The 27,266-nt window shown below is 43.3% G+C and overlaps 1 protein-coding gene and 1 long non-coding RNA gene across 15 annotated transcripts in view; one reads left to right on the top strand and one right to left on the bottom strand.

The window, feature by feature from the left end:
- The window catches only part of NR2F2 (nuclear receptor subfamily 2 group F member 2), a 13,117-nt gene extending 9,228 nt beyond the window's left edge, over nt 1-3,889 (bottom strand). The window contains exon 1 of the mRNA XM_042039588.1: nt 3,678-3,889. Within this exon, the coding sequence (XP_041895522.1) occupies nt 3,678-3,720 (43 nt within the window). The 5' untranslated portion in view covers nt 3,721-3,889. The remainder of the gene's footprint in view (nt 1-3,677) is intronic.
- LOC121669947 overlaps nt 468-27,266 on the top strand; it is a 69,712-nt gene continuing 42,913 nt past the window's right edge. For 4 of the 14 annotated variants that reach the window (XR_006017967.1, XR_006017963.1, XR_006017964.1 and 1 more), the window contains exons 1-3: nt 4,267-19,480; nt 21,325-21,496; nt 22,235-26,784. This is a non-coding gene — a long non-coding RNA (uncharacterized LOC121669947). Of the gene's footprint in view, nt 19,481-21,324; nt 21,497-22,234; nt 26,785-27,266 lie in introns of all 14 variants that reach the window. The other 10 variants (XR_006017956.1, XR_006017959.1, XR_006017970.1 and 7 more) reach the window with 10 other exon arrangements.

Genomic DNA, 27,266 nt, shown 5'->3' with positions numbered 1-27,266 from the left:
TATTCCGTGGAGTTTTACCTCGGTTTAGCGCCTGCTTTCTGCTTTGCTCCCGCCCCGCCGGGGCCAGGGGTTAAGGCGAGCCCGGCGTGCGGAGCGCGGCGCCGCCGCCGCCTCACCTGGGGCTGCCCGCCGGGGCACGGCCTCGGGGGTCGGTGCAAAGCCTCGGGGGGCGGGTGCAAAGCAGAAAGCAGGCGCTAAACCGAGGTAAAACTCCACGGAATAAAGTAAAGCCGAGCCTCGGCGCTGCCGCCGCCGCCGGGAGGAAGGGGCGGCCGCAGGTTCCGCGAAAGCGGTCGGGGCGCACAATGCGGGCTGGCGCCCGCCGGGCATCTCACAGCGGAGCCCCCCAGCCCCGCTCTGGGCACCTGCGCTCGCCGTGGCCGCCCCGTGTCCCGCCGCCCGCCGGAGTCGTGCCCCGGCCGCCCGCGGAGCCGCGCCGAGCCCAGCCGGGCTGAGCTGAGCCGCGCCGAGCCGAGCGTGTCCGCGCCCGGCGCTCCGGGACCGGCTGCTCGCACATTCCGGCGGGACGGGGGGGGGCTCCGCCGCTCCGCCCGACCGCTCCTCGTCCCCGCTCGCCCCGAAGCGAGGGAACCGCGGCTCCGCTCCAGACACCACCGAAGCCCGGCACGCCGCTCTGCAGAGCGTGACACCCGTGCCTTTTGCACGGCATCGCTACGGCGTAGCTCGTCTCAACCCCTTTAACTTTATTTCGGGATTTTGCGGCTTCGGGGGTTTCATGACCACACGTACCCTGACACTGTAACACGACCTCCGTGCCGTACCATGAGCAGGTAGCAGAGCTAAGCACGGGGACGTGTTTATTTCCCGCTGAATGGAGCTACCGGCCAGCGGAGCGGGGACTCGAGTCCGTCTCCCGGTGAAAATGGCCAAAAGACACTCGAACAAGCGAAGGGACGGAGAGATAAAATAGAAAACAGGTTAACACAGACAGATAAATGCACGGCCGGACCATTCCTCCTTTGCGAACACACGCGTGTATGAGCGCTTACATCTGAGCCGGTCACCAAGCACGGCCGCGGGGACACAGACCTGGGCACAACTCTGTAAGGGATTAATTGCCCCTTACCTCCTCACACACACTTTTTCATGTTGCCACATGCCCACCTACTCCTGCCGCAGAAATAATACTAAAGCCGCAGGTGCGGAGATGATTGGAAAGTTGTAAAAAGCACCTCGACCTGAGAGTGTCCTGCCTGGAAACCTGGTGTGTTCAGACCCCACGGGCGAAGATGTTTTTGCAGCTCAGTTTCAAAGACAAGGCTGCACCGTTCCCACTGATCCTCACGGAGCAAAAAATAACCTTTACCAGAAACAGGGACCAGGAGGGACTGGGAAGCCAGAAAGGGGGAAAGCAATCTTTCCTAGTTAAAATGTGGGGAACTGCCTTATGATTTCCAAACAACCCAGAGCTGAGGAGGTCACCTTTCGGGGAGGGTAGGAGAAGGTGGAGGGTTCAAAATGCAGAATAGTCGCACATTGTTGCTGATGTTGAATTTCCTGAGGGAAAAAAAAAAGCCAAAACCCAAACCACAACCCAACACCAACCTTTCCTTTCTCGAATCTGACAAAGTAAACAGGATTAATTCACCATATGAAAAAACATAAACGCCATCCTAACAAATGCAGAAATCAGAAGAGAGAGCGGTTTTATCAGGACGCACAATATTAATAGTTTGAACGTATGATCGTAAAAATGAAAAGCCATTGATATACGCTTAAAAGCTGCCGTATACGCTGATTGCTCAAGCATTAATGAAGAATGCCCCAGATTAACTATTTGCTCTTCGAGGGATGCAGCGATATAACTATCTATTAGCACCATTAGATGCTTTGCTATTTATTTGAAAACACCCCTGCGAGTGGGTTGAGAGAACAGATGAATGTAAAAATGAACTGCAGCTAATTTCGCTATATAATCCTCGAAACCTGAGCGCCTCGCAAGGAAGGGGGAGATTCTCCACTGTCCTTCTCCGAGGCAAATGACAATAGAAATGCTCTGGTTTAAAAGTGAGACCGTGTTGGTTTTCCAAATAAACAAATGCATCCCTCCTGCCATTTTACTGCAGATGTAAATTTATTTTAATGAGAGGGAGTGGAAGGATTTATTTTGCTAAAATAGAGTTGGGGATAGAGCCGGTGTAAATCTTTAGGTTTCAAAAAGAGAGGAGGAAGGAGGGGGAAGCTGCTTTCCTGGCAGAAAGCTGCCTAACAGTCCTCTAATTCTTTCTAGATTAAATCGCAATATGAATACAGCATCGAACAAATACCGAGTTTCGCTCTGAACTCAGTGGAAAGCAGTTACGTCTGACAGAATTCAATGAATTCCTCTTCTCCCTCAATGTAGTATGTGTGTGTTTTTCTCTTCCACCACACTGAAGTTCCATGAATAGGGAAAGTGGCTCCTATTGTGTGCCTCTGAACTTCCAAGTCAATGCAATTTTTAACCACTGGCTTGTGGTACTTTGAAAATCACCAGGGGCTGTCAGAGTTGGGTCCTCTGAAAAATTTACAGTGCTAAATCAGAGCATATGCTGTGAGAGAGGAAAAAAAATTGCTTAAGATTGGAGCAAGTACAGTATCTGGCTGCCCCCTAGTGTAAGTCTCTTATCTGCCTAAAATTCAACTTTAAAAGAAAAGGATCTCTTAAAGGGAAACGACTTTTGGCTCACGTATGCATACGAGAATGAAACTTCTGTACATTTTAATCTGATTAATTCCTGAGGATTTAAAATTAATTGGCTTGGGCACTCCTAGACCGGACTATAAGATTTCTGCATCAGGGTTTCTGCGAGAGCTGTGCCGAATAGGTATTTTTAAAGCATAGTGGTAAGGGATTGGGGGGGGGGGAGATCCTGTTTTGTGATTTTTTTTTTTTTTTTAACGAGGATCCGTGCCTCGCTTGCTGTTGTCAGAGCAAAACACTTCTGCTGCTTAAAGTCAGATCTACGTCTTTTGCAATAACACTTAAAAAAAAAAAAGGATAAATAATTGCCTTAAAGCCTCAGCCGAACTGCCAACCACACCTTCGGATGGTGAGTATATTCCAGCTTCTTTCCATTGTACTTGCTTAGCCAGGGAAGGGACCGGAGGGGGAGAGGGGATCTCGGCGCTCTACCTTCCCCACCGACCTTTTTTTTTTCCTTCCCCCCAAATAAACGCTGCCAGCTGCACACGGCGACACGATCCCGGGCAGTTTAATACCTATCACTTAAGTTAAGAGCCTCGTCCTGCCCTCCCACCCTCCGGAGCAGGTCGGTCCGCGCTCCCCCCGAGCAGCCCCGGCGCCGGGCAGGGGCGGCAGCGCCCGGGCGCTGCTCCTGGGGAAATGACTTGGAAGCGCTTTGCCTCGGACCTGGAAGCCGGGTCCGGTCGTTGGGTTTGTTCGCTTGTTTGTTTGTTTGCTGCTTTGCTTTATTTAGCTAAAGGACGTGCTAACTGATGGTGCTGCAATTACACATACTTGGGTCTGCCCCCCTCCCCTCTTCCCCTCCTTAGAGCAACCCACGTAACCTTAGAAACGATCGTTTAAGACGCACGTTAGCTAACATTTGCTTTTTTGGATTTTTTGTTTTCCTTAAAAGAGAAACACAAGAATCACAACACATTGCCCGAAAAAAGTGTCAAAGAAGAAGAAAAAAAACTATAAGTAAACATACCAAAACCATATTTGCCTTGTTCAAGGTCCCAAATCGCTTGCATCTTCCTTTTTCTACCTCTCCTTTAGTTTGGCAGGTGAAACAAACAAATAAAAAAAAAAAATTCAGACCGCTGTTTGCCCCCCAGAAAGATGTGCGTTGGGTAATTAAAGAGAAGTCTCCTTCTTGGTGTTTATCTAAGCGATTGTGCAAACTGATTAAAAAAAAAAAAAAAAAAGAGAGAGAGAGAAAAAAAAAGTAAAGTTACAGCCTTCGGGGGGGAAAAAAAGGAAGCAAGGTGAAGGGAATAGATTTCCCACAACCTAAAGGGAAGTGCTTTCGATGTATTATTAGCGATCAGCCTTGGGAGAGAGAGGAAAAAAAAAAAACCACCCTGAACACACTCTAACTTTACACAGACAAGATTTCGGGGGGGCTTTGTACACAGCTGCTTAGGAATGTGCGCCTTGCCTTTAAGAAAAAATCCCCAAGCCCAAGGTAGGAGATGTCTTTGAGTGATCCTTGTCTCATTTCATTCCTTAGAAGGAAGAGCGTCTCGCTACACCTTGTTTGGAGCTGGAAAGGCGAGACTTTAAAAAAAAAAAAAAAAAAAAAAAAAAAAAAAAAAAAAAAAGGGGAAAAATATTCACAACCCACCCTTCCAACTGGGGAGAAAAAAAAAATAAGAGAGGGAAATCTCCTAAGTTAATGACTGTGGGGGTAGGATGGATGCGACGGATTTCAGCCCCCCCTCCCCCCCTTTCCCACCCCCCCCCTCCCCAGCAGGAAAAAAAAAAAAAACCGAAAAGGGAAAAAAAAAGCCAACCGCAAACAACTACAGGCTGAACTATCAACACATGCACCGAAGGGGAAAAAATATATAGTGTCCTGTGTAGGGTCGGCAGGGAACGCAAGCACACGCTAAAGCAAGTTGGGAAAGAATCCGAGCTAATCAGCAATCTCTTTCTCTCTCTCTCCTTCTCTCCCTCTCCCTCTCCCCCTCTCTCTCTCTCTCACTGCCCCTGAGATCCCAGCTCGAAAGAGGTACTCCACATTTTTTCATTACCAAAAATCCGTTGCAATAATCATTTGTTGCTAATTGAAACCCTTGGAGACATTTTTCCCCACCCCCTTCACAAACATGGCAACTTTTAGACATGGGAAGCACGTTTAGTTTTATTTTATTAAAAAAAAAAAAATACGGTTAGGAAGAGGCTGAATCTTTCACCCACGAGAAATATCAGCGAGTCAGCCCCCTTCCCCGGGATGGGAGGGGGGGAGTGGGGGGAACGGGACCCCGGTACAGTGAGGGCTTGGGAAAATTTGGAATACATTATACCGCCTTTGGCAGGAGAATACTCTCCAACTAATGGATTCCTGGTCCTTTTTGTGTGTGTGTGTGTATCAGTGTGGGGGGTTTCTGGAAAGAGGGGTGGTGGTCGTGGTGGTGGGGAGCCGAGCTTTTATTTTAAGAAACTGTTAGGGTAGGGAGTGTGTCATACTTGACAAATGGAACAAACGCTCTTCCATTTCTTGCTTCTCCTTGCCTTAAAACAGGAATTAAGTTAACCACAGTGCTGCATGTTAATTGCATGTTTACTGGGCTAATGAAAATTACAAAAGGGTTTTGCCACCTCGATCGGTGATGAAAAAGTATGAAGGCGATTGTCATTGCAGCCTTCGGGGAGGGCCCGGGGGGTGGGGGGGAAGGACCGAGCACGAACAATATTGATCAGAAGAAGGATAAATCTTTTAACTGCTTGTTAATACCATAAATATGGTCTACACAACTTTCCACTCTTGTTAAGTCTAATCAGTACATGGAAGATGGAGACATAGCCCACTTGAATGAATTTTTATTATTGCCTGAGGGGTACTTGCATCTGTGGGTTCCCTCCCCTCCTCTATTTGAGCACCCCCCCGCCCCCCCTTCCAAAATCACCCCTTGCAGAGGAGGATCATGAAGGTGTGCAGAAAGCAAAGGAGACAAATCCAAGCTTTTCATCCTTTCTTCATTTTTCCAAATGCTCCTTTTTTTTTTTTGTAAAGCTGAATGGGTGGTGGTGGGGAAAGCCTAAAGGTGGGAGTCCTCTCCCCGACCCACCCAGCCCCCCTTTTATCCTTGAGCTCTCTGGATGAAAGGCTGACCCAGTAATTCAGTTTGATGATAACCATTTTCATGCTTGAAAACAATCTGCCAAATTAAACCTAAATGGAAAGAGCAGTGGGAAAGGTAGTGAGAGCAGGGCATTTTGAAATCCCCCCCACCTCTCCGAAAGGGATTGTTTGGCCAAAGGAGGAGGGAAAGGCAATTAAATAGACTAAAGATGATTTAAATCCCAACCAAAAATAATTCCAGGGAGAAGTTTGCCCCCTCCGGTGTTGCCCAGCCCTGGATTTGAAAACTTTGGCCCAACTTGTGGCAATAGCTACAACTTTGCTCCGCAGGGGTCAGAGGTGAGGGCTATTTTAACCCTAAAAGCCTGCGAGTGACCAAGGTTGCGGCTGGGCTCGCAGCACTAATAGCCATAATTACCTCCTCCCCTTCCAGGGACATTCCTCGCAGCAGCAGTGTTAGACGCCGAATTGAAGAAAATCCTGGAGTTGAACATATCTTCGGGGGTAAATAACAGCAATATGAAGGAATTTCAGAGCTCTCCCTTTTGCTTGGGGGGATTGAAGCTTTTTTCCTTTTTTTTTTTCTCTCTTTTTTTTTTTTCCTCCTTTTTTCCCCCCCCCTTGCCAGCATTCCCAAGGCGCTGGGTCTTTGTCTTAGAAGGAATGGAGTGTCTGAATGGTGTGAAAGGGACAGAGAGGGTTGCTTCAAATCGATTTTACTTGTCCTCTCTGTCTTTTCGGATCAACGCCCTTCAATGGACACATAGGTGCTCTTTCAACCAAAAACTTGTGCAACATTTTCTGCCTGTATTGGTGCTAAATACAATAAATGCTGGGCAGATTTTTTTTTTCTTTCTTTCCAAAGCAGAAAGAACCCTAATTAAATTGTTTTATATGGACAGTCAAGACAGACCAATTAAGTATGCATTAGTATAAAGATATATTCGAGAGATAAGCGCTCTATAGGAGCCCTGTCTAGGCAAGGTGTGGAAAGTGTCCTCTCGCAGAGAGGCTGTGAGCAGGGTTTCATATGGATTTTTCCCCACCATTGCCTCCTATACTCGAGTAACGGGCTGAATAAGTTAGCGAAAAGCCATTAGTGAAAGTGGTTTCTAAACAAAGTTAACAGGTGGATGTAGCTGGTTTTACATTTGAATAACAGTCGCACATCTGTAATACACAGCCCTGGATTTATGCAGCGCCTGTGCAGGCAATGTCCATTTGCAGAGATAAACGCCTTCGACCTAGAGCTGAGGTGCAAATGCACACGCACGGGAATAAAGTAAATATCTGGGCACCTCTGTGGGCTGCAGGACACGATGCGAGTGAGCACAAACAGACGATGCAGATAGAACTGTGAAGCCATTGTGCGGAGGCACCCAGCCTGCGCCAGACCGGCACCCACACACCAGGCACTGCTGGCTCTGACATCTCACCGGGCACAGCACACTCCTGGGGTAATTACAAGGGGAGGCACTGGCTTTCCCAGGAGTGAAATAGCAGATCAGGATAAAGCATACACATACACACGCGAACTTCTCTTTCTGCCCATTTTATCACTCTGGGAAAGCTCTCGTTATGGTTAACCACAGGAAACGGTCTTTAAGCTCCTCTCCATTTCCATTATTATTACTTTTTTTTTTTTTCTTCACTGCAGATTTTCCATGTCGTTCAAAAAAAACACTCCAAACAAAAACCCAGACAAACAAACAAAAAACCTCTGAAGCCACAGCCCTGCCTCAGCCTGGTCCTGGGGCAGGCAGAGCCGCGGGATGCGAGGAGGAGGAGGGAGGTGGGCTGGAAGTTGCTGGGGCACCCTCCATCCCTGGGCACATCGTTTCCACCCGCTGAGGCTGAGCTGTGAGAGCGAGCCCTGTGCCCGAAGATGCTGCAGGGTGCGACTGGGGATTCGCCCTTTTGCCGTGACACTGCACCGCAGAGAGCGGACGGGGTTTTTCTGGAGGGGTCGGGGAAGAGGGGATCGAGGGGTTCAGGGATGCAGAGCAGCGGTGCGGGGGCTGCCCGCTTTGGTACCCATTTTCCAGCAGCGCTCTGCATGTGTCAGCCCATCCCAGGGATATGGGAGACGGGGAGGAGTAAGCCATTCCTTGCTTAGGTGCTTTAATGGCACGGTAAACAGGTTAGAAACAGACGTTTTTAAAGACTCAATTTTTCTTTATTGGTCACCTTCGAGGATAAATCATAACAGACAGTATGAGGGGCAAAGAATTCATCTAAAGGAGATCTCAGCAAGTCACTACCCGGACAATAGTCCACCTCCTGTTGGGTTGCGTATTGATCAGGAGAGGAGCTGAGGATGTCGCCACACTAAATATTTACTGATCACACACAAATAGCCGCGACTTGAACGATTTTCTCCTGTGAGGAGAGCAGAGAGAGAAGGGTAAATCATTTTATTAGTGTGTATAAAGCAAAGAGCACACTCTGGCTTGGAGTGTTTTAAGATGTGTCTTCAGCTGGATGAAAAGAGTTAGGGAAATCGATATGGAGTGATTAGACGAACCAGTCGTGTCAAAGAGAGAGGCTGTGAATTTCATGGATTTGGTTATAGCGGGAGGGGGAAAATATACCGAGAGATTAAAGGGAGGAACCCATTGTAGCAGAGCCAATGAAAAAATAATATCTAATCAGAGCCGGCAAAGGTAGGGACGGGATAAGACCCACATTTCTAAAGAATCACATCAGCTGGAGAGGGATCAGGGACACACATGAAAGAGGCAAGCGGGGGGAGAGCTGGAGAGTAGGAGCCTAGAAATGCTACAGAGCAAATCTAGGAAGAGGCAGAGAAAAGTCGACTCTGTGGAGCAAAGCTGAGATACCACGAAAATGGGGACAAAAGGCTCACGAGCGAGGGAGAGGGCTGGAGTAATCGGGCGCCTGCCTTGGAGGTGAAGTTGAGGGGTCCCCAGCCCTTGTACCCACCAGGCAGAGAGGGCTCTAACAGCAGAAGCGAGGGCACATCCAGCTCCCATCCGAGGGGTTTAAATCCTTCTCCTACAAGTTTGTCCTACCCTCTCCTTCCCGCCCCCCTCCCTCCCCACAAGCAAATGTGGTGAGTAAAATGGATTTTAGCGTTTAACCACCTCATTTTATCCACCTAATGACAAGGCTCGTAATATGTAATCTACAGATTACTGCCATTCGAGGGTGACCACAAGTGGCATAAAAAAAATTAAAAAAAAAGAAGAAAAAAAAAATCAGCATTTCTGCAAATGAAAAAAAATGGCTAAAATCAGTCCTTGCTTTAAGTACTGAAGTTGGGGAGTTGCTGCTGCAGGATTTTATCGGTCGTAGGGAGCAATGTAGCCGTGGTTCAGGTACAGCCCTGGGGTGTCTCGGCGGATTAAAGAAAACTTTGCTGGAGACAAGCAAATATCTGAGTGCCAAAGGGCAGAAAGCTGGGAGTAGGGCAGGACGCTGCCAAGATACGTTAAAATACGTTCTGTAGGGATGCTCGGGATTATTTGTATTATTATTTTGCCTCGAATCCGTGATGTTTGGCCCGTGTTCACATGCTACCTTCTCTCCGCGTATTTTTCTTTAGCAGAAAATAGGATGCGACTGCAGAGAACTAAGTCAAATGAGCGAGAGAAAGTTTGAACCGCACTTTAAATGATGCTGTTTGCTGAGAGGGAGGAAAGGCATCTCAAGCTAGGAACCGAGGAGTAAAACTGATGTGAAAACAGCTTTTCACTTCTCCTCCAAGTGCTAATTTTGCTACTGTAAACAAACACTGAAGTTAGAAACAGCTGCAAATAGCCTGCCGGGCACCCAGGGCTCGGGGACCGGAGGGGGTTGACTTTTGTTCATTTCTCGGGCTGAATGTTCCCCCAGCTTTGCCTTTTTTTTATCCCGAAATCAGGGGCTGATGCTGATTTCAGTCGTGGAGAGGGGACAAAAAGTATAGGCATATTAAGAGCATTTCATGCGAGCCTGTGGAGTGCAGGCAGCTCGGCTGGATCACTAATGCAACAGGAAACCTCGGGACAGACTCAGCCTAATTAACAGTTTTCCATAGCTGAAGCGATTTTTAAGAATCCCAGTGGATTAGCCCAATATGTTCAGGTGTGAGGCTACGAGGGCCTATAACTCCTTTCACTATAATCTTATAACCTCCTTACCTAATTCCTTAGATTGCAGATAGGAAGAGTCTGACCCTGGAGGTCGTAAAGAGCTGGGTTTCATTAACCCTTCCCTCCCCGGCGCCGCTCCAAGGTTAACTGCGCCGGGCTGTGTGCTCGGGGGAGCGAGGGAGGGCGGCCAGGAGAAAGGGATTTGCAAGAGGGGTCGATCCGACGGGAGGGCAAAGCTTAAAATGTTTTCTGCTCCCTTCATTCCCTCCCTTCAACCAAAGGAAATATGGAAATAGGGAACTTTTCTCTACCATGCATCCGGAGGTGCATAAATGTACGGATGTTTGTGAGGCAATTCCTCCCCTTTACACCATTTCATTACTGTTTATTATTTCTAATTTTTTTTCCCCCAAACGTGGAGGAAATGAAACATTCTAGAACCATCAGCAAAAAGCAAAACAATCTCCATCTTTAGGACCAGCACCAATCTCTTGAGCTTCTTGTCCACAGTAGAGCTGTAATCTTTAAAGAAAAAAAAATACCTAGAAAAGCTTCTCAGACTGTATTTGCCTGGGAACACACCTGGTTTATATTTTAATAGGTAGTTACATTGTATTGATTCAGGGTACATCATTGATGTTGAAAGTTAATAACTCTCAAATTATATCTATCTGCCTACATACATAATTGCATACACAGTATAACACTGGGGGAATTTGCATTTTGCAGCACATTCTTTGTTCTTAAATCTTTTAACACATTGAATTGTTCCTTTGAAGAAAATGTTATTGAACCACATGTTTAAGGAAAAGATGCTTCTAAACTATATGTTTAAGCAATGAAATTGTTGAGTGAAATACAGATTTCTTTGTATCTCACACAAACCTTGCCACACGCCAATCTTAACCTACACATGGAACTGCCTTTTTTTTTCCCCTCCCAGTTAGAAGGCAGAAATATGTGAACTGCTGAGAGAGGTGGGTACTTTTTGGTAAGTATGTTTAGATATGATCTTCAGATACATTTATTGTACTTTCAAATTCTTGGGATACTAATTGAGCTAGCAAACAATATCCCAGCTGAATGTCTCAGCTTCTTGCCTATTTAACAGGCTTTAATGTAGAAGTATATTGTAGTCACCCTTCTACTAAACAATGCAGCTGAGGAGTCAGCAAAAAATGAAAAAAACGTGTTAAAATCAAATTATAATTGCTGCCTTATATCTGACTCTTCTTCCTTTCCGCAGTCCTAATGAACTCTTTAAAGTTTTATTTATTTATTTTTTTATTTCTGAATGACAGATCAAAAATAATTAGCAGAATCAGAAGCAGCCGGGAAGCTTGAAATAATGTGTCTAAATATTTCATATTGCTACTTATAATACCAGCCCTTCAGTTGTAAAAAGGAGCCATTCCCTATTTATTCTGTGGTGGTTTATAAATACAGAAGGATAGATTCTTTTTTTTTCCCAGGGCCTGCCTCAGCGATGCCATAAATAGAGATAGGGCTATCAGGAAGAAAAAAAAGAGAAAGAATAAAATAAAAGCAAAACCCTGGACAGGAATAGAGACAGGCAGATAAATGTATAACTGCATCTGAACAATGTTACGTAGCACATTAGGAGTTGGTAAAAAAATTAAATCTATCGCATATTTATAACCTCATAATTAAAATCCATTCTTATCTCTCCCTTCTGAAAGGTTGCAGCTTTCTTGGAAGTATTTTGAGTGCATATTTTAAACTCCATGTCTCGAATTGAATTAAGATGAGCTGTTTTGCCCAAGAGTAAAACCCTTGTTTACGATTTAATGTTTAACTTTCAGCTGCCTACCCATCGCCATATCATTTTCTTTAGATTTCACCTCCTCGCATTTGCAGACTTTATTTAAAATGATATTCGCTTATATCAAATCCTAATTTCTTATCATGAGAGATGAGTCAATATAATCCAAAGCAGTCCCCCTGGTCTGATCGAGGTGAAGTGGATGAGAATCTTTCACATTCAAAGGGTTAAAGCTGAACCGAAAACTTTAAAGCAAAGAGATACCAGAAAACAGTGAAAAATGGTACATCTGCTCTCTTTTGACAAGCTTGCATTATATCACATGTAAGGAAGCCCAAATTTTTGAATCTAAGACCAGTTTTAGTTTTTAATAGGAAATAATTACATGGAACTTTATTTCCAGAGAGAATGTCCCTTCCAGCTACAGTGTTTTGCTTTGATCTAGGTATTAACTGGTAATAAAATAACCATATTTTGGATCTTAAGCATATTGATGCTTAGAGGAATGTTATGCTTTCAATCAAATTTTAACTTTATATCCGAAGGTATTCATCCCTCTTTTGTCAAAAACCAATTTGCTCTCTTACTCCTACAGCTACTCACATGCGGTTTAGTATACTTTGTTATTTTATAGTGGAATTTGCACTATCGAGGTGGAAAACTTTTAGATGGAATGAGATCATGTTCCAGCCTGGCAATTTGGGCTGTTTCTCATACAGGTCTCCAGTCCAGCCCTTCTTTACACTTGTTGGGCACCACCGCCATGGCTCACCTCTGAGGGCGACCGCCGCGTCAGGTTTTTGTTTTAAATATTCAGATTTTTTTAGGGTTTTTATTTTTAACCTGGAGAATCAATCATTTGGACCCATCCTGAACAATTAACCTCCCCTTTATATTACAGCCCCAAGTGCAGTACTTCATAAAGACATGAAAAGGACATCCCAGTCAGCAGGACCCGAGCCCAGGCCTGTCACAGAGTATAAAAGGAGAGAGAAGGGGAGTTTTTATCTCTTTGCCCTGCCAATTCTTAATAGTTCTAAGTTTCGATGTGACAATAAAACAGTTTTGATAACATAGCTCATGGGTTTCTCTGCCACATAAAGTTTTCTTAATAATAAAAAAGAAGAAACTTTATCCCTGCTAAATTAAAATAGGGCAGATGTTGGATATGGTTCATATTAGCCAGCCTTTCACCCCTTTGCCCCTGGCACTAAAGTTCTGACTTTTTCTTTCTACTATGTCTGTTTCTAACTGAAAGGTATTATTCCTGCCCTGGCTCTCTTCTTCTATTTATTTTTTCAGTGTCTAAAATTAAACCTATTCATTTAGTAATATACATTCTATTTCACATTGCTAAACCTGGCCAGGGAGGGGAAACGTTTTCCAGAAAAGTGATGCACCACTGACCTTAAAAGAAAACATGCAGCAGGGAAAGCTGCTCTTAAAAGGTTTATTTCTAGAGAATTTTGTAACTCTGTTGACATTATAGGGATAATGGCTGTATTGCAATGGGCTTTCAAGGCCCAAGAGGTTTATGTTTCCTTCTGACCATAAGTCTAATAAAATTTTAAAGGTGCACAAAGTCTCATCACTTTAGATATTTAAAACTAGCTTGAAAAATCTCTTGGGAAACATACACTATGGTGGATAGCCCCACTGAGAAAGCAGGGGATAGACAAAAAAAATACCCTGAGTCCAAATCCAAATAAGCCCCCCCAGTTTTTTTCATGCTAGCTCTAGGAAAATCTTGGCTATTAAACTCCCAAGGATAGTACAGCTCTTTTCTCCAGGGCTGTGCAGATAGAATTTATTGTCCATTTGGAATGATCAGGTTTAGGCTAATAAAAGGTCCTCTGTAAGCAGAAATGCCCAAGTTGATGTTTGGCAGAGTTTTCAATGGTGGAGTTTATACAGGACAGGGGCTCTGCACTATTTGAAATCACTCCTATCCCAGCAGCTGAAGATGATCTGACACACAAGTAAACGTTAGCAGGCAGTGACTGAAGGTTAATCAGCGCTGCTTTCTGAGCTGGGTGCTTGAAAGCTGGAAAAAGTGAAAGCTGCTCTGTCTAGCCCTTCCCTATGCTAAGGTGCTGCTAACTTTTATGATTTTTCCCCCCTTCCTCTTTTACTATCTGTCTTTATGCCTGAGGGCCAGTGAAAGAACACTGCAGATTCTAGATTGCTTTCAGAGTTTCCCTTTGCTGATGATGGATTACCATGTCAATTTAAACGGCCTAGGATTAATTTGTTTCAATGATTTCTCTTTAGGCTGAATGCCAGTCTTTTTTTCTATCTCTCTCCTTGCTCTTCAGAAAAAATAATAACAATAATAATAATAAATCCTTAAACCCCCCAAACAGTTTTGATATCCCATGTTAAAAAGACAATAATAGAAATAGACAAGTTAGGTGTAATGTTGCAACACAGTTGTAGGTTTGAGTGTTTTTATCTCATTCTGAGGGGCTGCAGCATACAGTCAGTCACATTAAAATGAAATTGGATCCAACGTTTATTCAATAAATACTTGTCTTGTAGGTAATCCAGAGCAGAGTGCTTTTGACACATAAGGACTTAATTTGTCTTGGATAACAAGTTATTAATATGGCACATTTAAACTTGCCACCTACAATAAGGTCATTTAGATCTATAATACGACTCATGAGAGAACTTCATAAAGCCAGAAACAAAGTTTGAAACTGCCTCTGAGGCGTGGAGCAGACGCACGGCTCACGGTTTGCTCTTTTCAGAAGAAAGTTCAGAGCAAGTAGGAGCCACCCAAACCCAAATGGTGTGCATCTGCTCCTCTCTGAAAGGCAAACGTAAATGGAGTAAGGAGGGGAGAAAAAAAAAAAAGGAACCCAAACACACATTTTTGAATGAGTAAGCTTTAAAGCTGTGCTGCGTCTGCTCGCAAACTCATCGCAGCTTTGAAAGTGAAAAAACAACATTTGGTTCAGAGTGGAAATTCGCCTGCATTTGCACCCTACCTCTTCCATGTGCTTCGCAATTTACTCGCTTTTAATAATAAGTGAGGAAGTTGGAACATAATCCACCCATAAATGTTATTGCTGTAATTTGACTGCTCTGTGTTTGTTCATGCATTAGTTGTATGTGTAAAGTGAAGTGGGGATGGATGGTCGGGATCCCTGTACAGCACGAACAAACAGAGGTGTTTTGGATTTCAACACCCAAACATCCTGCAATTGTTTTCAGTTTTGGGGTATTTTGTTTCAGACCTGTCCTAACCCAATGGTGACTGCAAGAGGTGCATCAGGAGGGGAATATCGTGAGAATGCTGCTCAGGACGTGTTTGGTGATTGGCGATTCGGTCTCCACACTGTGTCCCTGAGCTTTATTATTCTGCTTTTATGTACTAAGCTCTTGGTTGCTCTTGGCCTGGCAGATTCTGTCTCTTTAAGTAACTAAATCTCATTTTTAAGCTATTCCTGGGAAAAGGATGTTACACATGAGTAGAAAAATGCAGGCAAGAAAGGCTAATTGAATGAAAAGAGAGAATTAGGTTAAAAATAGAGTACAATCTAGTATCACATTTTCACTAGTGTAACCTGAAATGAAGGTGTCTCCAAGTCCCCAGTGATGCCAGAGTGTTTAGATGTTGGGCACAGATGGAGACACCTATTGAAATGTGTCTGAAGAAGATTAATAGGACTTGTCAGTGTTGGGAAAGCACTGCTTTGCTGTAAATTTCTACTAGCACAAGATGAATTACCGATGAATGCTCAGTTATCAACCCCATCACTATCATTGGACACTAAATCAAATTGAGCAGTTATCTACAATCAGAAAATTTCTTTTAAAAATAGGCATACACCTTTAGGCTTAAACTCTTTAATAAGACAATATCCTCGATGGTATGTGTGTGTTCACGAAGGGATATGATTTAAAGTTTCTATACAGAAAGCTTCTGTTCAGAAATGAGCTCCAAGTTCAGTGTGAAATCAGGGTTGTCAAACAATAGAAGATACTCAGAGAACGCTGGTTACATAATACAGAGTTCTGCTGGGGGCCTGATCCAAAATGGATTTTCATGCATGTCATTAGATTTTGGATCCATCCTTATTTATGAGAGGTTTTTTAAATCTCCGCTCTCCTCTTATTTATGGTGATGATAAACCCCCCCTCCCCTCTACCTTAAAGACTGAGCATCCAAATCATACATTAATGCAAAATAGCCATCGTGACTCAGGATATTTGTATAATAATAATACCACCCCCCAACATATTTAGGAAATTACAGTTTAGTATAATGAACTATGTGATGAAAGAGTCAATGAATAATGTTTTAACTGAGAATATTTCTTTCTCTCCTTTATGAAAAGGGAAGCTGTCACAAGTAAAACTACCACAAGCATTTACCAGCCTACTCCTGAGAATATTACCTGCATTTGCCCTGATGATGCTGATGACAGTGATATTAAATAAGCGTTATATACTTTTAGTTTCTAGGATTTCTTTCCCTCTCACCCAGGCACTGCATATTTTATCCAAGGAGATTTATCACGGTGTGTTTTCCAAAGTCAAATTTTCCCTTTTATTAGAGACAAGGGCAGTCATTTGTGTTGAGGGAGGGAGACAGGTACAGAGCCTTTATCTGATCTGCGTCCCCAGCCACCACTACCTTCTTAATCGACGGCAGATTCCCACTCTGGAGGATCTGGCCCTATCTGGGTTACTTCTTAGCCAGGGAATGTATCCTTCCCTTCATCTCTACATATCACACCTGTGATGTATGCTGCTTTTTGAGAAGGGAATAATATGTTGTTTACCACATAGCACAATTTCAAAGCCTTTGTGTGTTTCTCATCTCCAGCCAAAGCTTATTATTTACCACCTTAAAAATTTACCAGGATAAGAAAAAGCAGAAGTTATTTTCTTCATTTTTACACCCTAATTTTCACGCAGCAAATACCCTGCATTAGGACCAGATTCCACTCGAAAGTTATCAACTTTCAGCAGAATGGGGCCGATTTCAGCCAGCCACAGCCCGTGCCCTTCGAACACAGTCGCTTTACAGCATCCCTGTGTTTATTTTTTTTCTTTGGAGGGCATGATTCTTTAAACATATTTGTTTTACACAGAGCAGCAGTTGAATCCTAACTTTTTTCTCCCCACAAACACGTAAAGAGAATATTAATAGGGAATATTAACAGAGGTGAGTGCAGCATGATGCTAGTTAGGTTGTAGTAGCTGAGAAATATGAACTAGTGAACATAATCCATAAACTCCATTTGGTTACTATAATATTCCAATCTGTATTTATTACAACCCCACTCTGATGCTTATACAACTGCAATTGCTAGATTTATACACTCTAATGGTTTCACAATAAGAAAAACCTGTGTCTTTATCTTTCTTTTCCTGTCCAAAATAACCCCTTCCACATATACTTCAGGCTTCTCCGGACCTTGTCTGGGTTTAATCACAGGCTTTGGGACAAAATGTGCATTATTAAGAAGTATAAATATTTTCAGAAGCAATCAAAGGGTTGAAAGATTGATTCGGCATGTAGATTGGATTTAATTCGAAGCAGCTTTGTTCTAATGAGGACTACTGGGATACAAAGACGGCAGCCGCTTATGGCCACCAGTTGGGAACTTCGACTCGCTGCAGCAACCTGTCAAGAATTCCAAGAAACTGCCAGGTATTGAACAGTGAAGTGGTGGGGAAGACGGTCGTCTATTGTTTGCAGCCTCCTTCGGAGGCTGGGTTAAGATTTCATAAGTCCTTATTTTACTAAAATGATAATTAAGCTTGTTGCTGCCCACACGGCCAAATCCTGCAGTCCCTCACCTGAGGAAAACCCCTATGGACTTTGTGGGTGGCTTTGCCTTGAGGGAAAGGTGGCAAAGCTTGGCTGAGCCTCAGCTCCAGCCAGTCTGGGAGCTGTGTAGCAATTTGTCCTGCTCCCAGACCTGGTTGCTTTTGCAGTGACTTATTCCATTCAGTTTTGCTATCTGCACTTCTAGATGTGATGGGACCTTTTTGCATAGGGAGGTGTTTATCCCTAGGGAGAATTACAGCTCTGTTAGGGCTTGGAAACTCCTGTCCTTGTTGGGTGACCCAGCAGAACTGATGGACCCTCCTGTTTCCTGCCTGCAACATCCAACAAAACATTCATGGGATGATGCCGAACCAAAGGGGACCCTTGACTGCTTTCCCCTCAGACTAAAAAACCCCAACAGTAATATGTGAGTGTGGGCCATGGGGGGTGTCACGTCACAGGTACTTGGTTTCCTAAACGCCGAGCGTACAGTCAGAATCACAGGATATACAGGATCAAACGCGGACCAGTTTCTCTCTCCCCTTAGGCCCCCCCTTGCCTACTTTTGTCCATAAAAGCAATAGAAAGAGAGAAGGCTTGAATTTTCTGAACTGTTTCACCCATCCACAGCTGGAATTCCAAAGCGAAATGAAAATGCCTTTAAAATCAACCCTACATGGGAGCCTGAGAGAACAAGTTTTCCTTTGTTGTAGGGTATAGTATTATTTGCTGTAGGTTTTTGATATACATTCTAAATTAGGCCTGCAAAGGAATGCTTCATCTTTAATTCATCACTCTCAGCTGAAAGAGATTAGCAATGTCTAGCACGCACCCTTCGTATGGTGCTGACCTCATCAAGTATGGCCTGAAATTAATTAGCCTCATTCATTCCAAATGGAAAAGGATAATGGAGCTGCATTTTAGAGATGACCATCACAAATTGTATGCAGCATATTTAAAATCTCTCCCCCCTCGCTCCCCTCCCCATTTAAAAAAAAACTATGTAGATTAAAATTCTTTCCAGAACTTGCAACATGTCGGAATTATCGAGGCATTAGGAGCAGAAACCATTCTGTTTTTATTTGTGGAACTGGGAGCCACATTTTGTATGTGTGGCTGTAAAAGCAGCAAGCCTGTCTTAATGGCAGAACACCTGGAATTAATTTGATATTTCCAGGTGCTCTGGCAAACTGGTACATCAAGCACTTGATGTTTAAACATTCTTCCACTGGCTTGCTTAAATCAATATGAAAGTGGTGTCCCTTTGTCATTCATACATGCAAAGTGCTAGCACAAACTCCAGCTTGGCTTCAGAGTCCTACATCACTCATAATCTAATTAGAAATCAGAGCAGAGCTGAAGCAGCATTCTTTGTGGATTCTTGGGCAGCAAATAGGGATACTTGTCTTTTGTTTCCCTCCTCGATTGCATCGTTCACAAGCTTTCACACCACATCTCTAAAGGTGGTTAGGTGCCTCAAGATGTTGACAGGCATGAAGGACAAGATTATTTAGGTGCCTAACCCGGGTGATTTCAAATGGAATTAAGCAACTGGATGTTACTGGGCTGGGGGGGGGGGGGCTGGGGGGGATGTGGGGATGGGGAAGAAAAAAAAAAAAGCGGCCAGTGCATATTAAAAGCTCTAATTTGTTTTCCTAAACTCTAGCAATGTGGGTGATGTTTTTCCAGGGTAAAGTTGCCTGCAGGGTACATTTGCTGAAGCCTCTTAATTTTTCCTGAGGTCAGCGGGTACCCAGTGTTGGGCAGCCCAGCCTCTCCTGGCCAGGCACGGTGGCCGTGTGTGCTCCGGCCGCTTCCCAAGAGACAGGGACAGTGACGAAGAACGCGGGATTTCCCAAAGGAATTTGGAAGAGGTCCATGTCTAAGACAATGCTGAGGATTGGGCCAAAATCCAGATCCAGCCCTGATTCCTTCATCCAAGTAACCCTGTGTTGACCCACGACTGCTGATGGATTGCAGCGATGTGGACCTTCCTCTCTCCTCACTGCCCTGCATCAGATCACCAGCAGGACCTGAGAGTACTGTGAGTAAGAGATACATTTTTTTCTCACACCAAATAATTCATCGCAAAACTTCAGATTTTGAAATTACAAGGTCAAAATGGCTCATATCTGCTATGCTGGGGCTTGGGGAACATTCCTGCAGTTCTTATACCCAGGAGGAAACACAGGGAAAACATTTTGTGATATGCGCTATAATCACCTCATACCCAGAAAAATGGAGAATTAATTATTTCTCTTTTAACACAAACAAACATTTGTCTTCCAAAGACTCCATTCATTAAGAACTGCCATTGAATCCAAGATTGAACCTATTGTTATTAATCCTAAATGAATTCAAGTTTGTCTACCATGAACAAAGCTGCTTGCCATCTGATAATCCAAATTTGCTCAGGAAAAAAAATGAGCAAATGTTAGAAGCAGCAGGTGAAATCATACCACAGTTATTAAGCCTTCTTTCAGGGGAAGCACAGGATAGATTAAACTGTTATGTTAGGCCATGTTGTGAGTCCACGTCAATTTTGTCTGAGATCTTATCTCAGCTCAGAACTGTTTCCTCCTAAATGAAACTAAACGTTGAAGACATGAGAAGCATATTGACCCAAAGATTCAAAACTTTGCATTCAACAGACTTCTGGTCTTTTGTCCACAGAGTATCAAGTTGTAAATCTGTGGAATATTAAATAATCATGATTACCTTCAACTCGCCTAAGTTCATTTGTCATGCTGGGACACTGGCACAGATTTTCCTTGCTGGTTTTTTTTCAGAACCAGGCACTAATTTTGCCTGCTAGCTGGTATAATTTGCCACAGACCTTATAGACTGTGGTCCTATATTAATATTAAGTCTCATGCACCAACTGTGGGCTGTAATTCTGTCTCTGGTGCTCTTAACCTCTCTTTTCCAAACACCATTGTCCAATAAAGCAGCAAACAAAAATCTTACAATCAAAACAACCGAATTATGCTGGTACTTCGATCAGCTTTTATCAGACACAGGCAGTTCTTGAGATTCAGAAATGCAGTGTAATTCACCTGGGATAAGAAATCAAATTTAAAAATGAGCTGAACAGACATTTTTGGGAATAAGTAAATTTCTAAATAAACCAGCTTTTTTGTTCCACCTTTTCTACATTAGAACAAATCAATATTGTCTGCACTTGGAGATGAGTTTTAACTGTCATAATTAAATATCATCCTGCTTCTTGCAGCACAGCCATACGAGGACTTGTACTCCTGACACAAGAGTTTCCTCAAGTAGGGAAAACTTCCTAAATTATTACAGCAATGATTTAAGCTCCACATGGTTCCATCATATTTTTAAAAACAAATCTGTACCAAAACACATGGCACGATTCATCCCTAGAGTCAGAGCACTGCAGAGATGGAATAATAGAAGAAATAATATATTTTAAATGCTTTTTAAATACAAACATAATGATGATACATTAAATGTGATCTACTCAGATGGACTTCTAATTATCTACATGCAAACCTCATGTTCATTCATCACTTCATTGTCTTCAGCTGTAGTGTTGGTTTTTGGTAGACACTGACACTGAGCCATAAGTTTGAATGGGAAGGAAAACAAGGACAGTGCAAGGCTGTATATTAGCTTAGACAAGTAGGATGTCATTGCCAGCCTGAATTTGTTGATGACACCAGGTATTAAGCAAGTAAATCTTCAGCCACTGAAGCACGAGTTTGCTGACTTTAAGTAATGACATCCAGGAGGTGATGCAGTGGATTTACAGTAGCAAGTACCTATGGACTAATAATGACCACTTAGCCCTGACCATAAAATAACGAGTCAAAATGGAGGTTCACTTTCCCCTGAAAAGAAAGATTTTGTTTTTCCTTGTTCTAGCCTCATTTCAAATGTTCAAGAATCTGGTTTTGATCTTCTTTGAGGATGAGGAAGGACTTTTGTCTATGAACAATCGAGCTCATGGAGTCGCTTGGTGAATTCCCATTTGTACCCAGCAAAGACTATGGAGATGTTCAATGATACAAAAAGGCATCAGCTCCCAATCTGGGGGGTGAGTGTGAGGCTGGGCCTTTCTGTGGGCTGTGGTTTGTTTCCATTTGTACCAGACATCGGTGATCTGTAGTGGTTTCACCTAAATCCCTGGACATTGCAGCTCCACACACACATGGTGACTTCACGTGCTGAAAACAGAAGTGTGTCCCGTAGCCATCATAGTTTTTTGTCCCAGCTAAACTATTTAGCTCCCCTTCTGCAATGTTTTCTTTCCATACATCCTAATTCTACCATCCTTTTCCCCTAATAACAACATAAAGGAGTACTCAACAGGAGTAATTACAGTAATAGTTCTTTTACTGCAAATACTAGAAGCCTGTAACCTGTAATTCACTTTTTCTGATAGTCTCTCATTCTAACACTAGACATGTTATTTTAAAATGTCTAGGACCTGAAAGCTAAATTTATAGTGATAGATAGTAGCAATGGAAACCAAGCCTCCTCCTTAGCTCAGGCTTTAGAGGCTGTGTTGTATCTCTTGGCCAATTGTTGCCTTGTTCACCTAGAAATATCATACCCACCACTCCCGCAGTGATTCAAATATCAGAGTTAAACAGAAGGAAGCAAAATACATCTGCATTTGTTTATTTTAAGGTAAGAATCTGTAAAAACTCAAGGCATACTAACATGCAATGTCTTTTTTTGAATTATTCCATGGCAAATTCTGGGGCAATTATTGCTTCTCCACAGTGAATCTGCCATATTTCTGATAACATGAGCTACCCTTCTTTTCTAGGGATGCACCATCACAAACCCATTGGAAAGTGTGGGGACCAAGCACAGGGAGATGGCTGATGCAGCTTGTTCTCTGGCCCTGGGCAGTGGGTCAGCTCTTGGTCATGGCACAAGCCACTGGAAGCCAGAGAAACATCATGGGGACTGTTTCTGTCTTGGCTGCTCCTCATCAGTGCTTTGAGCTACATGAAGCCCTGAGAACCAAGCCAACACGAGTGCACCACCAGGGATTTTCTCCTCTCATGGTCTACACGTAAAGCACAGCACAAAGTTCCACCCTTTGCCTCTGCAGGTAGGAGCTCAATCTAATTTACAGATTTAGTTTTAGTGAGAAGCAAGGCAATAATGCTAAAATAACTCACGCAAATGGTCACCCTCTTCTAGAACCAACATTGTTTTGTCATTTTCTGTCCATTTTCCGGATGAAGCAGCCAGCGTGAGGAGGGCATGCTGGCACACCCCCCGCTTGATAGCTGAAAAGAACAAACTGACAAACATTTAAAATATGCTGCAGCTTATCAACATCCCAGTGAATAAAAGGTGAATGATATTTTCCACTGGTTATTCATAGATCTACATGGGTATGCTGATAAACTGCCATTTAGTCCAGAGACTGGACAGAAATAAATCACCAGGTAAAATACAATATTCCTAGTGAAATCCTTTATGGAATGTGTTCTTGCCCCAAACCCCTCCTGGAATAGGCACAGTAATGCTCCCTGAGACCTGGCAGCCCTTCTAAGTGAGCATATGGTCTGCTCAGCTCTCGCAGTACTGGTGCTTGGTGAGTAAACATGCCATACTGTCAGAGCAAACAGGGGGCTCTTTAATAGCATGAAATTCTGTGCATGCTTCAAACTCCATCAGTACTCCAGAAATGGATTTCTCTTCTCTTTTGGAGTGTGCATGGTTTGCAGGAGGGGCAGGATAAAAAGTGAGAGAGTCTCCTTGGATGGTGTCTGTAACCATCTCCCACAAAGCTGGTAATGCAGCGGAAGGGTCTTGGCATGTCAGAAGTTACATTTTCTGGTGATACTACATCACCTTCTCCGTTCTTTTGAGATGTCCCCTGATGCATTATAACTCGCACAGTAATTGGAAAAGAAAGAGGGACCTGAAGGTAAAAATCCCGATGTTAATCAAGGCTGGTAAAGGCCAGAACATTAGCTGCAGTAGTTGTTTTTCTGAGGGAGTCAACAAAGCCGGGCTCGTCTGCGCTAGCGAACAGATCCGGTCCTGCCTCTGTGCTCCTCACACTGGCAGAACAGTGCCCTGAAATCACTGGAGCAGGGATCAGGCCAGGAATGAGCAGCTAAGTTGCAAAGCAAATTAATTCCTGCCAAAAAAGTTCAGCTATGCTCAGAAGTATGCAAAGTGTCTGATTTGAGAAGTGTCAAGTAGCATTTGTGACCAATTATCCAAGATGAAGGGGGCAGAGCTATGTTTACATGTACTAATCTTCAGCCAAAGTTTGAAAACTCCAATTCATGGACACGCATCAAATTTCCTTTCCAGGCTTGGCATTTGCCTGTACGCATGCATGCACATTGCTCGGGGATGACAGGAAAACATGATTATGACTTGCAAATAATACGAATAAAAAAAAAGAAAAAGTGAGAAGAGCTGCCATGCAGCAGCAGTGTGGTAATTAAACCTATACTGCGATATGCAAAAAGAATCATGGACCACTGTATGAGTAAAATAGCTTTATCAGCTGTGCTGAAATATGATGTGTGGTGTCTCTGTATTGTTATTTTTCCACAACCTGTGAAGACCTGGGAAATGATCTACACAAAAGAACAAGAAATAAAAGCTGCCTCTGCCATCTTCTGTTTAATTAACATAGGTATACCAATTTAATGCAATTAATCAAGATAGGAGGGATTAAACAGTAACTCACAGTTGACAATGACAGTGTTAGCATTGCTGTGGCATAAGAAGGGCTGCAAAATGAGAGTGGTGACTGGGAACACTGTGAGGAAGAGCAAGCTGGCTGCAGTTTTGGGAGGTTTATGCAGATGTATTGAAATTTAGGGGCAGCTGATTTTCCATGTGGCCAAGTGTTTATCTGCCCCTGCCCTTTCCTTTACCCTCTCAGACCTTCCAGGGTAATCCCCAGAGTGGCAACAACTTTTAAAGTGACTCCTCTTTCCTCTAACAGATTCCTGATGCTAAAGGTCTGACCTTAAAATGAGCAGTGCATAGGGCAAGAGTGGGTACTGCAGTGAGCTTCTGGCCTTCAACCCTTCCAAATACAGCTATTTTGGTAACCAGAACAGTATATTCATGATGGGTGAGGGAACAGAGCCTTCCAGTGCAGGGCTTCTCAGCACATTAACTCTATCAGTGCTGGATGCTGCATCCCTATGCAAGATGTCTGTGTCTTTTTAAGACCATAAATGCAGATTTGCAGAAGTCTGCAGCATTCTGTAACTTCATGGTTGTGCTTTAGTGCCTGATGCACCTAAAAACTGGACTGAATTCTGTGGATTTCCACATGGATCTGGGAAGAACTGTAATCACATGCTGCTGAGAGTAGCTCAGACTTGGATTTCTTGTTGGCAGGAGAGGCACAGACTAGTTTGCTACAATGCGACAGTCCTCATTAATGTTCTTCAAACCCTGATGTACTGGGACTGCCGCCGTTGGGTCAGAAGATGGCTGAGTTTTCCAGGCTCATTCTCTTGTCTTCAGAATGTTAAATTGGGTGATAATGAGTGGTAACTGTGTCCTTTTTTATGGTGAAGTTGACACTTGCCTTCTAGTAAACAGACACAGAGATGACCCTCCTCATTTCGCACAGGTCACCAAACAGCCCTGGGATGGTAGGGGTTATTGGCCATTTACCAAACTCTGTTTGACTTGGGTTCATGGGTGAGAGATGAAAGGCTGTATATTGCATTACCAATCCCTGGGGCCAGCCAGTCTCCCTAAAGAAGCATTTCATTTAGCAAGGCAACTGCTGGCCCATGGGAATCGGAGACTCGGGAAAAAGAGGACACAGTTTCAATTGCAAATGTTTCCTTAGGGCAGATGTCTTAAAGCCACACAGAAACTCACTGATTCAGTGTCACAATAGTTGCTCCAGGACACTTAATGACCAGCAGATTTTCCCCTTTAATTAATCTCCCCTTTTTCACAACAAAACATCCGTTAGGTTACTTGTGGTGTTTCTGCCTCTGCCCTGCTGTTTTGTCCATCTCCTTGGGCAAGACCATTACAGCAGTTGTGAACTGTTACCTTTTCCAAGAGCTTCAAAACTGACACAGACGAAACAAGGAGTCCTCCTATCACGCTTAGAGGTGTTGGGCTCTTGGGAGGAGAAAAGAGTACTCCTCAAGTGTCCAAATATTTTCCTTACCCTAGAGAAAAGATGCTGACTAATTTTCTTGGCTGTAGTGGAGTGGTCATTGCTATTGCGGTAGTCCAAGTGCTGCCTTTTCACAAATGATGGATGCAGTGCTTGATGGTTACAGGAAGAAGGATATCTGGTTCAGACCAAGAATTCAACCCAGACTTGTCCTGAATTTCCAATGATCTGAAAATCAGTGCTGTTCCAAATTCATTATCACTGATTAAAATCCTCTTTCAGTTTCCTCCCTTGTTCTTTGTGATGTGAGTCATGAGACATTCAGAAGTTGCATTTGTAGTTCGATAATTTTACATCATTGTTGTATTAGTGCATCTGCCAAGCCAGCAGGTTTTTTTCTGTTTGTTTATTTATTTACCACTCCATTTCCAGCAAGTTCTTGTTACCCAGTTCCCACTGACAACAGGGAAAGAGGCACAAGTCAGCTCAGAAAATGAACGACTAGAAGGTAAGTGAAAAGAATAGTAAATGCAGGCCATTCATGTAACAGGATCCAATTCATTTTTATGCCAGGGAGATTTTTAAATGGGACTTCTCCCAGTGGAGAGCTCACAATGCTCAAGGCCTGTTTCACTATAAAGACAATACATAATTATTCTGGGCTTATTATTATTTTTTATCACTCCTTTTCCAGTTGCAGGGAGTGAAGGCAGCGATGAGATCAGGACCCAGTTTATTACTGTGCAGGCTGTGCAGCACACGGGGCTGCAGGACCCTGTGGAGGCAGGTAAATGCACCCAGGCTGAAGGTTCAGGTGACAACGTCTGAGATGGGAGAACCCATCACAGCAAAAATAGGGACTCCAATCCTGGGATCCTACTGCTTGTTGCTTTCAGCATCTTTTTTTTTTCATGCTTATTCTGAATCACTGAAATGATGAATTGAAAAAATGCCATGTCATTTGAAGCACTCTTTATTGTATTTATAGGAAACAGATCATCTGTTCTCTCAGGATAGTGGAAACTCAGTATGATGAACTCATCAGGAAAAAATGTAGTTTGGGTGTGACAGAGAAACTTGTGTTTTTTACCACAGTGCCATCTTAATTTCTGGTTTTGCTATGACAGACTCAGGAATACTGAACCATCCTGGTTCCTGCTTTCAGGCTGGGGTCACAAGCTGGACTTGGAAGAAGAAACTTCCATGCAGAGATGTGACTACAGTGTGAATACTGTGCCAGGGTAAGAGAAATTTTGTTTAATTCAGGGTTTATACAATGTATAAAGTCCATACAAAGTCTGTTGTTCATCCCAGCCTAGTGAAACTGCATTTGACCACTACCACAGCAACAGGTTGGAAACTGGAATAGCTCTATTTATATATTAAAATTATTTTGCCAAGTGAGCCCTCTAGGACTTAGCATTTCATTCATAAAGGATTTTATAACACATGTCCAGTTGTGCTCTTTCTCTACTTCCTGATGATTTGGGTGATTTTCTTTAGCCAATTTATATTTTAATTAGTTGTAACACTTCTTTGCTTTCTAATTTTAACAACTGAGACTTAAAAAAAAAAAGCTAAAAAATAACTCTCAAAGTCTGAATGGATACTCATTATAATTTTCTCTTCAGTACTTGCAGGACCTAGGTTATCTTAGGTGACATTTTCATGTTGACTGCTCTGTGTTAGTTCTGCTCAGACAGAAGGTAGTGACAATGGATCA

The sequence above is a fragment of the Corvus kubaryi genome, unplaced genomic scaffold (assembly GCF_017639235.1).
Source record: "Corvus kubaryi isolate FWS band 111438036 unplaced genomic scaffold, C.kubaryi_AGA036_p1.0 37394, whole genome shotgun sequence".
Lineage (NCBI taxonomy): Eukaryota > Metazoa > Chordata > Aves > Passeriformes > Corvidae > Corvus > Corvus kubaryi.
This window is presented reverse-complemented; position numbering and strand designations above follow the sequence as displayed.